Below are 13,897 nucleotides of genomic sequence, written 5' to 3'. Positions count from 1 at the left end.
AGTATCAAGACGGGAAACCAACAGTTTGGATAATAATTTAAAGACCTACTGAAACCCACTACTACCGACCACGCAGTCTGATAGTTTATATATCAATGATGAAATCTTAACATTGCAACACATGCCAATACGGCCGGGTTAACTTATAAAGTGCAATTTTAAATTTCCCGGCAAATATCCGGCTGAAAACGTCTCGGTATGATGACGTTTGCCCGTGACGTCACGGATTGTAGAAGACATTTTGGAACAGCACGGTGGCCAGCTTAAGTCGTCTGTTTTCATCCCAAAATTCCACAGTATTCTGGACATCTGTGTTGGTGAATCTTTTGCAATTTGTTTACTGAACAATGGAGACAGCAAAGAAGAAAGCTGTAGGTGGGATCGGTGTATTAGCGGCTGGCTACAGCAACACAACCACGAGGACTTTGAGTTGGATAGCAGACGCGCTATCCGACGCTAGCCGGCGACCGCAGCGATGATCGTGGTGAAGTCCTCCGTCGCGCCGTCGATCGCTGGAACGCAGGTGAGCACGGGTGGTGATGAGCAGATGAGGGCTGGCGTAGGTGGAGAGCTAATGTTTTTAGCATAGCTCTGTCGAGGTCCCGTAGCTAAGTTAGCTTCAATGGCGTCGTTAGCAACAGCATTGCTAGGCTTCGCCAGGCGGGACAGCATTAACCGTGTGGTTACAGGTCCAGGGTTTGGTTCGGTAGAAGTAATAGTAGTATTGTTGAAGTAATAGTAGTATTGTTGATCTTTGGTCTATCCTTCCAGTCAGGGGCATGTTTCTTCTGTTCCTATCCGCAGTAAAGCACGATGCTATCACGTTAGCTCCGTAGCTAAAGTGTTTCGCCGATGTATTGTCGTGGAGATAAAAGTCACAGTGAATGTCCATTTCACGTTCTCGACTCTCATTTTCAAGAGGATATAGTATCCGAGGTGGTTTAAAATACAAATCCGTGATCCACAATAGAAAAAGGAGAAAGTGTGGAATCCAATGAGCCCTTGTACCTAAGTTACGGTCAGAGCGAAAAAAGATACATCCTGGCGTCCTGCACTGCACTCTAATCCTTCACTCTCACTTTCCTCATCCACAAATCTTTCATCATCGCTCAAATTAATGGGGTAATCGTCACTTTCTCGGTCCGAATAGCTCTCGCTGCTGGTGGGAATGATTGTAAACAATGTGCAGATGTGAGGCACATCTGCACATTGGTACAGGCAAGGCTTTTTTATCAGCGACCAAAAGTTGCGAACTTTATCGTCGATGTTCTCTACTAAATCCTTTCAGCAAAAATATGGCAATATCGCGAAATGATCAAGTATGACACATAGAATGGACCTGCTATCCCTGTTTAAATAAGAAAATTTCATTTCAGTAGGCCTTTAAAGTCCACTTTTAACAGGCTAATAGGAAGGCGAGAGGGGGGGGGTAACCATCTGGTCCCTAGGATTTTCCGTTCTGTAGTGACAACATTGCGACATTTATTCAGCAACGGTAATTGGTCTCACTAATTCAGGGGTGTCCAACCTAAGTCCCGCGGGCCAAATTAAATAGGCCGCCAGGCTGCATTTGGCCCGCGAGACCGCACAAGTTCAATAAACAATTTGACCAGGAGCAGTACATCCATATCATATATAAATATTAAGTGGTCTGAAAAGGATGTTTTGGGAACGCCCGCATCTGTGTTCAACAAATAAGCTGTCAACAGCACAGCCCACCCTTCGAAGGTTCCAGGAACCTTCCAAAAGTGTCACATAGCTAGCAAAAAACTGAAAATAGTTTCTAAAGAACTATTTTTTGGTGGAAAAACAGGGGGAACTTTATTAAATATTAAATATGAAAGTTTCTTAAAAAGTTCCTGCGGTGGAAAAGTGTCTATTGTACAGTAAGTAATTGTTTTTATTATGTTTGTAGTTTGTTTCTTGTTTAGTACTTAGCAATAGTGTTACTTGCTAGACTGCTTATCACTCAGATTTGAAAACTAGTACTTCATCCTCCTTATATTCAAGTTCCAAGATAATCAGTTTCTGATCATCATTTGTCCCAAAGTAATCGCTGTTGGCTCTTATGAAATTTGCCATGATTAGCAGATGTTGTTGTTGTTGAAGCAAATGGCAAATGTTGTGATGCATCTTTGAAATTAATAAGCCGCCATATGCTTAAAATGACCACAATGCGTAAATGTTGCATGTTATAAATATGCATGTGACTACTATACATATATACTTACTTACAGCATGTAAATAAAACATTGATGGATGTTTTTAGAACATTTTATAGGCGAAATGGAGCAACTACCATTACCTCCATTGCTAGCTTACTCTTGCTAGCGTTTAGTTACGAGTTAAAATGCATAAAAAAAGAACATGTCTTCTTGTTTCACGTAAGGATTGTGACTGATAGGTAAAATTCCAAAAAAGTGCAGTTCCCCTTAAAATACCGCATAATCCCATTCCAGACCGTTAATAATAAATAGGTTATTGTTTTTCATACCTACCATTGTTCTGTTTGTTTACTTGATTAAACTATTTTACAACATTCCACTCTACAAAATAATAAAAGTATGTTTGATTCCTGCTAGTTTGCGATATATTTAGCTTGCAGCACTCATTAGCTTTAGCCCACTAGTTTCATTGGATAATTTTTTTCAAGATGCACCATCGAAATGAGAGCTTCTCAAATAGTCTCACCCTGGAACCCACATTTTTGCCCTTAAGTAAAAAAAATCACAAATGCAAAACATAACTAAAGCCACTAATCAGGTATTTCATGCTAGAATGTAAGACTGAAGGCTTAATTATTATTATTATTATTATTATTATTATTATTTATGCTATTTAGTGTGTGATTTAAAAATATTTGCCAAAAAACTAGGGGCAGTGTTTTTTTGAAAGGGAGCAACCACACAGCTGTCGTTGACTAGATAGTTAACTTCCTGTGCAGCGGTGAGCAACGGCGACTGTGACGTCCAGATCATTGTTGGGGCTGGAGCTAATGATTGGGAAACAGTTAATATAAAAAGACGAAAACAAGCATCACTATAACGACACACTCAGTAATTGTACTTAGATATCAAGTACACAAGACTTGTAGCCAAAAGTTTGCATTTAAACCTTCAATCACTGTTGTTCCTAGGTCTTACACAGCATTTTGTGGATTTTTAGCACAAATTTTGGGTCCCTGTGCTCCTGGACCCTCTTCAGCAGACAATACCAATACCTCTTTCCTTTTTTTTACTACTGAAGGTCTTGCTGGAGAAACTGCTAAGGTCATGCCCAGGAGTTAATGCGGTCTATGTGATGGTCAGGTCCAAAGCAGGACAGAATCCTCAGGCCCGTGTTACTGACATGATCAGTAGCAAGGTAAGAGTAAATAAATAAGGTACAGGTTGAATAGCACTATTACCCCCTAAAGACACTATAGTTGGCAAAATAACACAATCACATTGCAGCGTTGTATACATATTACTGCAGGTAAAGTCAATTGTATTTATCAAGGTTTGTTCCATTTCTGCTTGTGTCGGAAAACTGTTTTGAAACCTGAACTAGTCCAAGGAAACCAAAATCCTAATGGACATATTAACTAAGGATGTGCCGATCGGCTACAGATCTGTATCGGCTGATTTACGTAAAAAAGTATGATGCCAATAAATGCCTTTCAATCCCAATCACAAAAACCTATCCTCTCTGGCTGATACTTTATTTATATGTGGTCCCCCAGCTACCAGCTAACTCTTTGTGTCCATACACAGTGTGGAGCCGCTCCCCTAAGTTAATAATCCTACATTGAGGCCTATAAACGCTATTTGTTACAAGTGTATTATCACTGGTGGACGAGGCCAATGTTTACAAATTGGTCTTTTAAGGGAAAAAAATAAATGATTTAAAATATAGATAATAGTTTTTACTTTGGTTTAGTTATGTGTAAATGTGTGTGTAATAAAAGATTTTAAGGAATTATTTTAATTTAATTTGTTGATATTGTCACGCTGTCAAATAGCACTCACCATAAAACATTTACATGTATCAGCCAATCTCACTCGTATATAATTGGAATTGGCAGCTGCAAGATCGGAGCAGCCATAAAGATTATCGTTAAACATGACTGTTTCCATGCCCAAAATATACAGTCGTGGTCAAAAGTTTACATACACTTGTAAAGAACATAATGTCATGGCTGTTTTGAGTGTCCAATAATTTCTACAACTCTTATTTTTTTGTGATAGAGTGATGGGAGCACATACTTGTTTGTCACAAAAAACATTGATGAAGTTTGGTTCTTTTATGAATTTATTATGGGTCTACTGAAAATGTGACCAAATCTGCTGGGTCAAAAGCATACATACAGCAATGTTAATATTTGGTTGCATGTCCCTTGGCAAGTTTCACTGCAATAAGGCGCTTTTGGTAGCCATCCACAAGCTTCTGGCAAGCTTCTGGTTGATTTTTTGACCACTCCTCTTGACAAAATTGGTGCAGTTCAGCTAAATATGTTGGTTTTCTGACATGTACTTGTTTCTTCTGCATTGTCCACATGTTCTCAATGGAGTTTAAGTCAGGACTTTGGGAAGGCCATTCTAAAACCCTAATTCTAGCATGATGTAGCCATTCCTTTACCACATTGTGTTTGGGGTCATTGTCCTGTTGGAACAACCAACTGCGCCCAAGACCCAACCTCCGGGCTGATGATTTTAGGGTGTCCTGAAGAATTTGGAGGTAATCTTCCTTTTTCATTGTCCCATTTACTCTCTGTAAAGCACCAGTTCCATTGGCAGCAAAACAGGCCCAGAGCAAAATACCACTACCACCATGCTTGACGGTAGGCTTGCTGTTCTTGGGATTAAAGGCCTCACCTTTTCTCCTCCAAATATATTGCTGGGTATTGTGGCCAAACAGCTCAATTTATGTTTCATCTGCCCTCAGAATTTTCCTCCAAAAGGTCTTATCTTTGTCCATGTGATCAGCAGCAAACTTCAGCCGAGCCTTAAGGTGTCTCTTCTGGAGCAAGGGCTTCCTTCTTGCATGGTAGCCTCTCAGTACATGGCAATGCAAAACACCCTTGACTGTGGACACTGACGCCTGTGTTCCAGCAGCTTCCAATTCTTTGCTGACCTGCTTTTTGATAGTTCTCGGTTGACTCTTGATCATCCTGACCAATTTTCTCTCAGCAGCAGGTGATAGCTTGCGTTTTCTTTCTGATAGTGGCAGTGACAAAACTGTGCCATGCACTTTATACTTATGAACATTTGTCTGCACAGTTGCTCTTGGGACCTTAAGCTGATTTGAAATGGCACCAAGTGACTTTCCTGACTTGTTCAAGTCAATGATTCGTCTTTTCAGATCTGTGCTGAGTTCCTTTGACTTTACCATTGTTCCGTTTGTAACCGAGTCTAATGACTGCATCACATGAGCCCTATTTAAATGGGCTCAGAGAAGTCAAGAGGTGTCGTCAATCACAATCACTCACATGAAGTTAAGAGGCCATGCCATGAAGCTAATTTGATTTGATTGTAACTTTTCTACATCACCAAAATTGATAATGTATGTTGCTGTATGTATACTTTTGACCCAGCAGATTTGGTCACATTTTCAGTAGACCCATATTAAATTCATAAAACAACCAAACTTCATGAATGTTTTTTGTGACCAACAAGTATGTGCTCCAATCACTCTATCACAAAAAAACAAGGGTTTTTGAAATTATTGGAAATTCAAGACAGCCATGACATTATGTTCTTCACAAGTGTATGTAAACTTTTGACCACGACTGTATACATCATTAAAAAACGTACCTCCACGAACAGCATGGCTTCCTCACTCTTGTCTTCCTGTCCTTCACTTTAACGTGTATGCGGGCACACACACACATACACAAACACACACTTTGTGCAAAAGGAACTGCAAAACCGCGATCCACAAAGGTAAACAGTAGTGTTGCAGGATTTGGAAAAAAAACAAACGTAATTGCAATTTTTTCTCTTTTTTTTATTTGATACATTAAATGCATACAACTGCAAAATTAATGAATAAAGCAAGACGTATTACTTGATTGCCAATAAACATTTTCCTGTGTCAAGGTGCCAAACATTAGAACAATATGCAATAATTGACTTAGAAAAATATTTGGCTCTATGTACAGACTCTGAGCTTTTGTCTACATAACACTCTTTAACTGAAGAAATAACCGGACTATGTTATTTACGTATTGTAATATATATATATATATATATATATATATATATATATATATATATATATATATATATATATATATATATATATATATTGCTATATATATATATATATATATATATATTGCTATATATATATATGTGTATATATATGTTTATATATGTATACGTGTGTGTATGTATGTATATAATGCAAGTAACCATTGAAAATTATGTACAATTTTGTTTGTCATTTTACTGTAATTGGAAGGTAAATAACTTTGTTATACTAAATAAATAAACAAACAAAAACATTTAATTGACTCTCATTTCTGTAAGCAAAAATGTAACTCAAATATTCAACATCTTAAAGTACAATTTTCCTAGTTGGAAAAATTAGGTCAGAAGTTGTCTTTTTTGTTGTGATCACGGCTATTCTCGCTCGTTAGTCCGTTTTGATGGGCTCATTGCCCATTCCATTTGAAGCTGAAATACCCCCAAAACGAGACATTTGGTTTTGTAATCAATTTTTTTTCTCCCTGAGAAGTAGCGAGGCTCCCTGTCTGTGCTTCCTGTGTATGAAGCTGGCAGTCTTGCATTCCGCCCAATGAGACAAAAATGGTGGATGACTAAAAAGAGGGCTCACTGTGTTCAGTTAATTCAGGTGCTGATAGCGATGCACAGAGCGAGACGTTTTTCGCCCCGTTTGAAACGAGAGACGAATAAGAGCGAGGCTCAACAATTCTGATTGGCAAACATGTCTACTCAAATGCCGGTGACGGCGGAGATATAAAATCCCTCAGCCTCTTGTGGTTACGTAATCACACTAATTAAAACCTCGATGTCGATTGGATGTCGATTAATCATGCGGCTCTCGTGAACGGTTCAATATTGTAATGCGTACCTATGGACCCCTAGTTCCAGGTGATTTCAGTGACCAGTGTTTTTCTTTCTTTAATGGGAGGTTTGGCATCCGCTTCTGTTGAAGCGTACAAAACAAATTTTTTTGTTGTTTCACAACTTCACATTCAAGCTAGCTTAGCGGTTAGCATGGCTTCTCCTCTCCTGCCTGTGTTTTGCTCTGTGTTTTTGCGCTAATTCCACATTTTAGAACCAACTGTATTGCTTTATGTAACATTTTTAAATAATCAATATTTGGACTTTTGCCCACTAATTCACAATTGTCTACGTCCCAATTGCGATGCATTAAACAATCAACCCTGTCCCTCAACCCTAACGTCCAAGCTCAAAACCCTCTCCGAACTGAACTTTCAAACAAAACAGAAGGTGAGTTGAGAAGGTGATCTTACATACAAAGTAAGAAGGGTAGGTGCATGTATTTCACATACAAATAAAAGGTAAGACCGCAAAGGTTTTCACCATATTGACTATATTTATGGAAACCGGAATATTGTTTGCATGGAAATGTAGTGATTTTCACTTATCGGCCTTTTGATGTGGTGAAATAGAGAATACCTGTGGAAATGAGGATTTGAATGTTGATGTTTTCTCTTAGTTGTTTGGTAGGTTACAAGAAGAACAGCCTTACTTTGCAGAGAAGATCATTGCAGTCAGCTGTGACCTTACAAAGCCTGAACTGGATCTGAGGAAGGATAAGCAGATCTTACTGGCTGAAAGCATTCACATTGTCTTCCACTGTGCCGCCACCATTCGCTTCAATGAGCCGCTCAAGTGAGTGTATTGCTCTTATTTGTGGGGGATATTCACCTTATGTTCCTTGTAACCTCATGTTCCTTGTACTAGCTAGCTATATATGTATTCAGGTTGTTCCGATACCAATAGTTTGGTACTGGTACCAAATTGTATTTCGATACTTCTCAAAATAGAGGGGACTACAAAACAAATGGCATTATTGGCTTTATTTTAAACAGAAAATCCAATGATACTTTGAACATATGTTTCTTATTGCAATCAAAGAAGAATTTTGTCATAAAATAAACATTTGACACAACTTCTCTTTTAGTAGTAAGTAAGCAAACAAAGGCTCCTAATTAGTCTGCTGATGTATGCAGTAACATATTGTGTCATTTACCATTCTATTGTTTTGTCAAGTGGTACAAAATGTATTATTATTATACTTGTTCATTTACTGTTAATATATGCTTACTTTCTGGTTCAACATGTTCTATCTACACTTCTGTTAAATTGTAATAAGCACCTTTTCCTGTGTTGTTTGGATACTTACCATTAGTCTGAGGTGAAACTACACATTTTGGTATCACTCTAATACATATATATATATATATATATATATATATATATATATATATATATATATATATATATATATATATATATATATATATATATATATATATATATATATATATATACATATATATATATATATATACATATATATATATATATATATATATATATATATATATATACATATATATATATATATATATATATATATATATATATATATATATATATATATATATATATATATATATATATATATATATATACATATATATATATATATATATATATATATATATATATATATATATATATATATATACATATAATATATATATATATATATATATATATATATATATATATATATATATATATATATATATATATATATACATATATATATATATATATATATATATATGTATATATATATATATATACATATATATATATATATATATATACATATATATATATATATATATATACATATATATATATATATATATATATATATATATGTATACATATATGTATATATATGTATGTATATATATGTATATGTATATATATGTATGTATATATGTATGTATATGTATATATATATATATATATATATATATATATATATATATATATATATATATATATATATATGTATACATATATGTATATATATGTATGTATATGTATGTATATATGTATGTATATGTATATATATGTATATACACACAAACATATATGTGTGTGTTTATATATATATGTATATATATATTTATGTAATCCAAGAGGGATATATACACATACATATGAATATGTACAGTATGTTTGTATATGTATTTGTACATATATTTATGTGTATAAATAAATGATAAATGGGTTATACTTGTATAGCGCTTTTCTAACTTCAAGGTACTCAAAGCGCTTTGACACTATTTCCACATTTACCCATTCACACACACATTCACACACTGATGGCGGGAGCTGCCATGCAAGGCGCTAACCAGCAGCCATCAGAGGCAAAGGGTGAAGTGTCTTGCCCAAGGACACAACAGACGTGACTAGGAAGGTAGACGATGTACTGTATATATATGTATACACACATACATATATCTATATATGTATGTGTGTGTGTATGTATATATATATATATATATATATATATATATATATATATATATATATATATATATATATATATATATAATTTATGTAATCCGAGAGGGATATATACACATACATATGAATATGTATGTGTGTATATGTATTTGTACATATATTTATGTGTATGTACTGTATATATACATACACTCTCGCACACGCAATACATCATTAGATTGAGATTCATTTCAAGGATTGTTTCTGAATGCATACATGTATAGATTTTTGCTCAACAAGCTTTGCATCTAGAATGATTCGGGTCAAAGTTGTTTGTAGTACACACAGATATGCATCACTACAAATGTTCTTTCTCCCTTTCTACTGTGCATAGAAGACAGAGCATTTTGATTAGTAGTTAATCCAAGGTAGGTGACTTTTCTATAGTGAGGAATTGATTATAAGTGACATATTATCTCATTAATCACCTGTCAATGGTCTGTTAGGTTCCTAAACAGTTTTGTCTCACACTTTTTGTCAGTAAAAACTAAGGTCAATTGTTAATTGTTTTTTTGCAGAAAACAATAATCATATATAATAATATATGTATGTCACACTTTGATGCATATGATCTTTTTTCTTTGCTCTCAGAGATGCAATGCAGTTGAATGTGTTGGCCACTCAGAAGATGCTAGCTCTGGCCCACAAGATGAAGCATCTGGAAGTCTTCATCCATGTGTCCACAGCTTATGCCAACTGTGACCGAGAGCTGATTGAGGAAGTCATCTATGCTCCGACTGTAGACTATGTCAAACTCATTGACACGCTGAAGTAAATAGATTTGGACTTTTAATGTTAGAACATGTTTTTAAATTGTTCAGCTTGCAAATTGAATAACAGGTGTCATTTGGTAAATCAGTCAGTCCGTGTCCATGCACTTAATTAGTCCAATTTCTCAAATAGTTTGGCTTTAAGTAAGCCTGCAACAACCCATAGAAACACCTTAATCCGATCGTGTTCGGTTTTTGAAACACACCTGGATTATGCGATTGGAAACAGGATCTCTCGAGGGGGTGTGTGTGGCCGGGTAGGACCCTTCGTGTTGCGCATGCGCTGGTCTCAACGCGCGGGATACATTCTGGAAGCAAATACCATTCAATAAAAACATCAGCAACAATTGTAACAAAGAGGAGACTGTTTATTTGCTTCACAAATGTAAAGAACAGAACATTTTGAAATTCATAGATGGTAAAAAAAAAAGAAACAGATTTATTTAAGAAGGTAGCTAAGGAAATGTAAAATGCTGGCTTAATTCGGATTCCCGAACAAAATACAAACTTCGGAGTTTGTGCACTCCAAACTGATTAACTTTCTGCACAACTGGCAAGATAGTCCAAAACAATAGCAACCTTTATCTGGAACAGTATCGGTCTGAGCAAGAATGGGCCTTTCTCTAGGATTAAAAACTTCTTCCATCAAAACACAGAGCGTTTTGAATGAAGTCAGAAACATTCAAAAGTTTTGTTTCCATGATTCTCAATCCAAAAATTCCTTTGAAAAAACTGTTCGACCGTTTTTTCTTTGTATCTAACCTGCGTCTGCCCCGATACATTCTTGGTAGTAGCGTCATGTTGGTAGCGCAATCCAAGATAATTTCTTAATGCTGTCTTCTATTTAATATCAGCATTAATATGTAATATTTGCAATCTGTGCCAATATTACCGCGGACATCAGTGAAAACAAGTTGTAAGGATCCGCGATGCCTTGTGTGACGTCATAGATCAAACCGAAACGCAACCCATTAATCCGCGCTAAAATGAAATAAGCGCCCCCCAGTGTATGGGAAGCACGTGGCGTATGACCAATAGACGCGTTAGAGAGTAAGCATGGAAACTTGGGACTTTGAAAAAACAAAAAAACAAACTATACAGACTAATTTAGTGCATGGAAACATAGTGAGTGATACAGTTTGCATGGCTGTCGTTGTGCAGGATGGCTCCTTGAAGGCTGCTAGTCTCTACTATTAGGTTGGACTAGTCAAATGTTGTGAAATGTGTTTGTAGATTTTGTTGATATTAGGTATGCAATGATTCATGTTATTAAGGATAAACTGCGGTAAAGCTCCCAATTTTTAGCACAGTGGTACCTCAACATACGAGCTCAATTCTTTCAGCGACCGTGCTCTTAACTCAAAACACTCCTATCTCAAAGCAACCACGTCCATTGAAATTAATTGAATTAAATTTAATCTTTGCATCCCTCCAGAACATCATCGTTTTGACATGTAACATATCTTTAAAAAATAAAAACTAACTTTTAGATAAGACACATTTTTTAAGAACAATGCAACAGAAAGTAGTACGAACAACTACAGTTGTTTTATGCGATTATATTGTTCATCATTTACTTTGAGGAGGAAACTTTTGTAGATATCTCCTACAGACTGCTTCTCTGTCATGTAACAGTAGAAAGTGTAAATTTTGGTTATATTACACACGGACGAGTTGAGTTGAGTGACGGACCGCAGGTCAAAGTGGCCAACAGGCGATACAGTATGTCGGTCTTTGTACCAAAGGTAATGCTTGACCGTCCAGTTTGTTGAGTCAGGAGACCGAACAAACTTAAACACGTCAAACAGAGTACAAGTAGTTTATCCATATTTGCATGGATACATGTTTGTCATTTGTGGCCCTATGCCACAGAGGCTGGCTCCTGCGTATGTGATGCAGACTGATGGTTTTGTGGTTGAGCTGACTTGTAGCTAACTGGTTGGATGTTTTAATGGTTTGTTTCTCTGATTTAGTTGTCCACTTCTTCTCATTCGCACTAACTTTCTCAATTCTGGTGGTAGGGGGGCAGGATTGTGTCAATCTTTGGCTATAGGCTGTGGACTACTTGAACCGGCGGCGGGTAAGCTCGTAACTTATATAATGCCCGCAGAAAACCAAGACAGCTCTTATCTAAAATTACTCGTGAATTGTGGTACAACTGTACCGTGGTACCTCAAAGAGCCTAATTTGAGGTAAAAGCATTTCCGCCATCGGTTGAAGTACTGTATTTTCACAGCTATTGTTTATATTTTAACGGTAATTCTTTAGAGTTGAATCACTACCGTCAATGCATGTTTAACCTGCCTTCACTCTGCCTTTTCCCGGGGACAACCGATAAAAATGAGCTTGTACTGTATGTAGACTTATCTGGTCTGTATTAGTTCGGTCCCAAAGCTGAACAATATTATTACTAGGGATGTCCGATAATGGCTTTTTGCCGATATCCGATATTCCGATATTGTCCAACTCTTTAATTACCGATACCGATATCAACCGATACCGATATCAACCGATACCGATATCAACCGATATATGCAGTCGTGGAATTAACACATTATTATGCCTAATTTGGACAACCAGGTATGGTGAAGATAAGGTACTTTTTTAAAAAATTAGTAAAATAAGATAAATAAATTAAAAACATTTTCTTGAATAAAAAAGAAAGTACAACAATATAAAAACAGTTACATTGAAACTAGTAATGAATGAAAATTAGTAAAATTAACTGTTAAAGGTTAGTACTATTAGTGGACCAGCAGCACGCACAATCATGTGTGCTTACGGACTGTATCCCTTGCAGACTGTATTGATATATATTGATATATAATGTAGGAACCAGAATATTAATAACAGAAAGAAACAACCCTTTTGTGTGAATGAGTGTAAATGGGGGAGGGAGGTTTTTTGGGTTGGTGCACTAATTGTAAGTGTATCTTGTGTTTTTTATGTTGATTTAATTAAAAAAAACAAAAAAAAAACGATACCGATAATAAAAAAAACGATACCGATAATTTCCGATATTACATTTTAACGCATATATCGGCCGATAATATCGGCAGGCCGATATTATCGGAAATCTCTAATTATTACATTATGTATGTCATAAAACTACTTTAGTTGTTCGTACTACATTATATTGTAAACATTTTTTAACAGTATTATCTAAAAGTTAGTTGTTTTTTTAAGCATTTTAAATATGTAGTGTGTTGATTTCATTTATTTGAAAATAGTGTTTTGTTCGAATTGTTTGATACATTTGAGGTACCACTGTATTACCGTTCTTTATCGTAATATTACCGTAAAACCAGGATTGTTGACTACAATTAGCTAAACTCACAGATTTGTGATGCTGCTTATTTTCTGGAGAAGCAAGCTTAAATGTTAACATGAATACAAGGCACCTAAACATAATTCCCCATTTCAGCCGTCATATTCCAATCTGAAGTTGCATAAAAACATTGCTATTAATTTGTGCACATTAAACTTACAGAGTGTGCTTTATTAAGACTGATAAGAATTGGAAATATGAAGATATATAATGTGTGTTGTTTATTTATTGATTTA

General features: G+C 35.7%; 1 protein-coding gene across 2 annotated transcripts in view; it reads left to right on the top strand.

Annotated features, from left to right (window-relative positions):
• The window catches only part of far1 (fatty acyl CoA reductase 1), a 66,373-nt gene that overhangs the window by 26,966 nt on the left and 25,510 nt on the right, over window positions 1–13,897 (top strand). For both annotated transcript variants that reach the window (XM_062042524.1, XM_062042523.1), the window contains exons 3-5: window positions 3,247–3,363; window positions 7,687–7,862; window positions 10,155–10,334. In XM_062042524.1, coding sequence (XP_061898508.1) covers window positions 3,247–3,363; window positions 7,687–7,862; window positions 10,155–10,334 — 473 coding nt within the window. The remainder of the gene's footprint in view (window positions 1–3,246; window positions 3,364–7,686; window positions 7,863–10,154; window positions 10,335–13,897) is intronic.

Source organism: Entelurus aequoreus, linkage group LG03 (genome assembly GCF_033978785.1).
Source record: "Entelurus aequoreus isolate RoL-2023_Sb linkage group LG03, RoL_Eaeq_v1.1, whole genome shotgun sequence".
Taxonomy (NCBI): domain Eukaryota; kingdom Metazoa; phylum Chordata; class Actinopteri; order Syngnathiformes; family Syngnathidae; genus Entelurus; species Entelurus aequoreus.
This window is presented reverse-complemented; position numbering and strand designations above follow the sequence as displayed.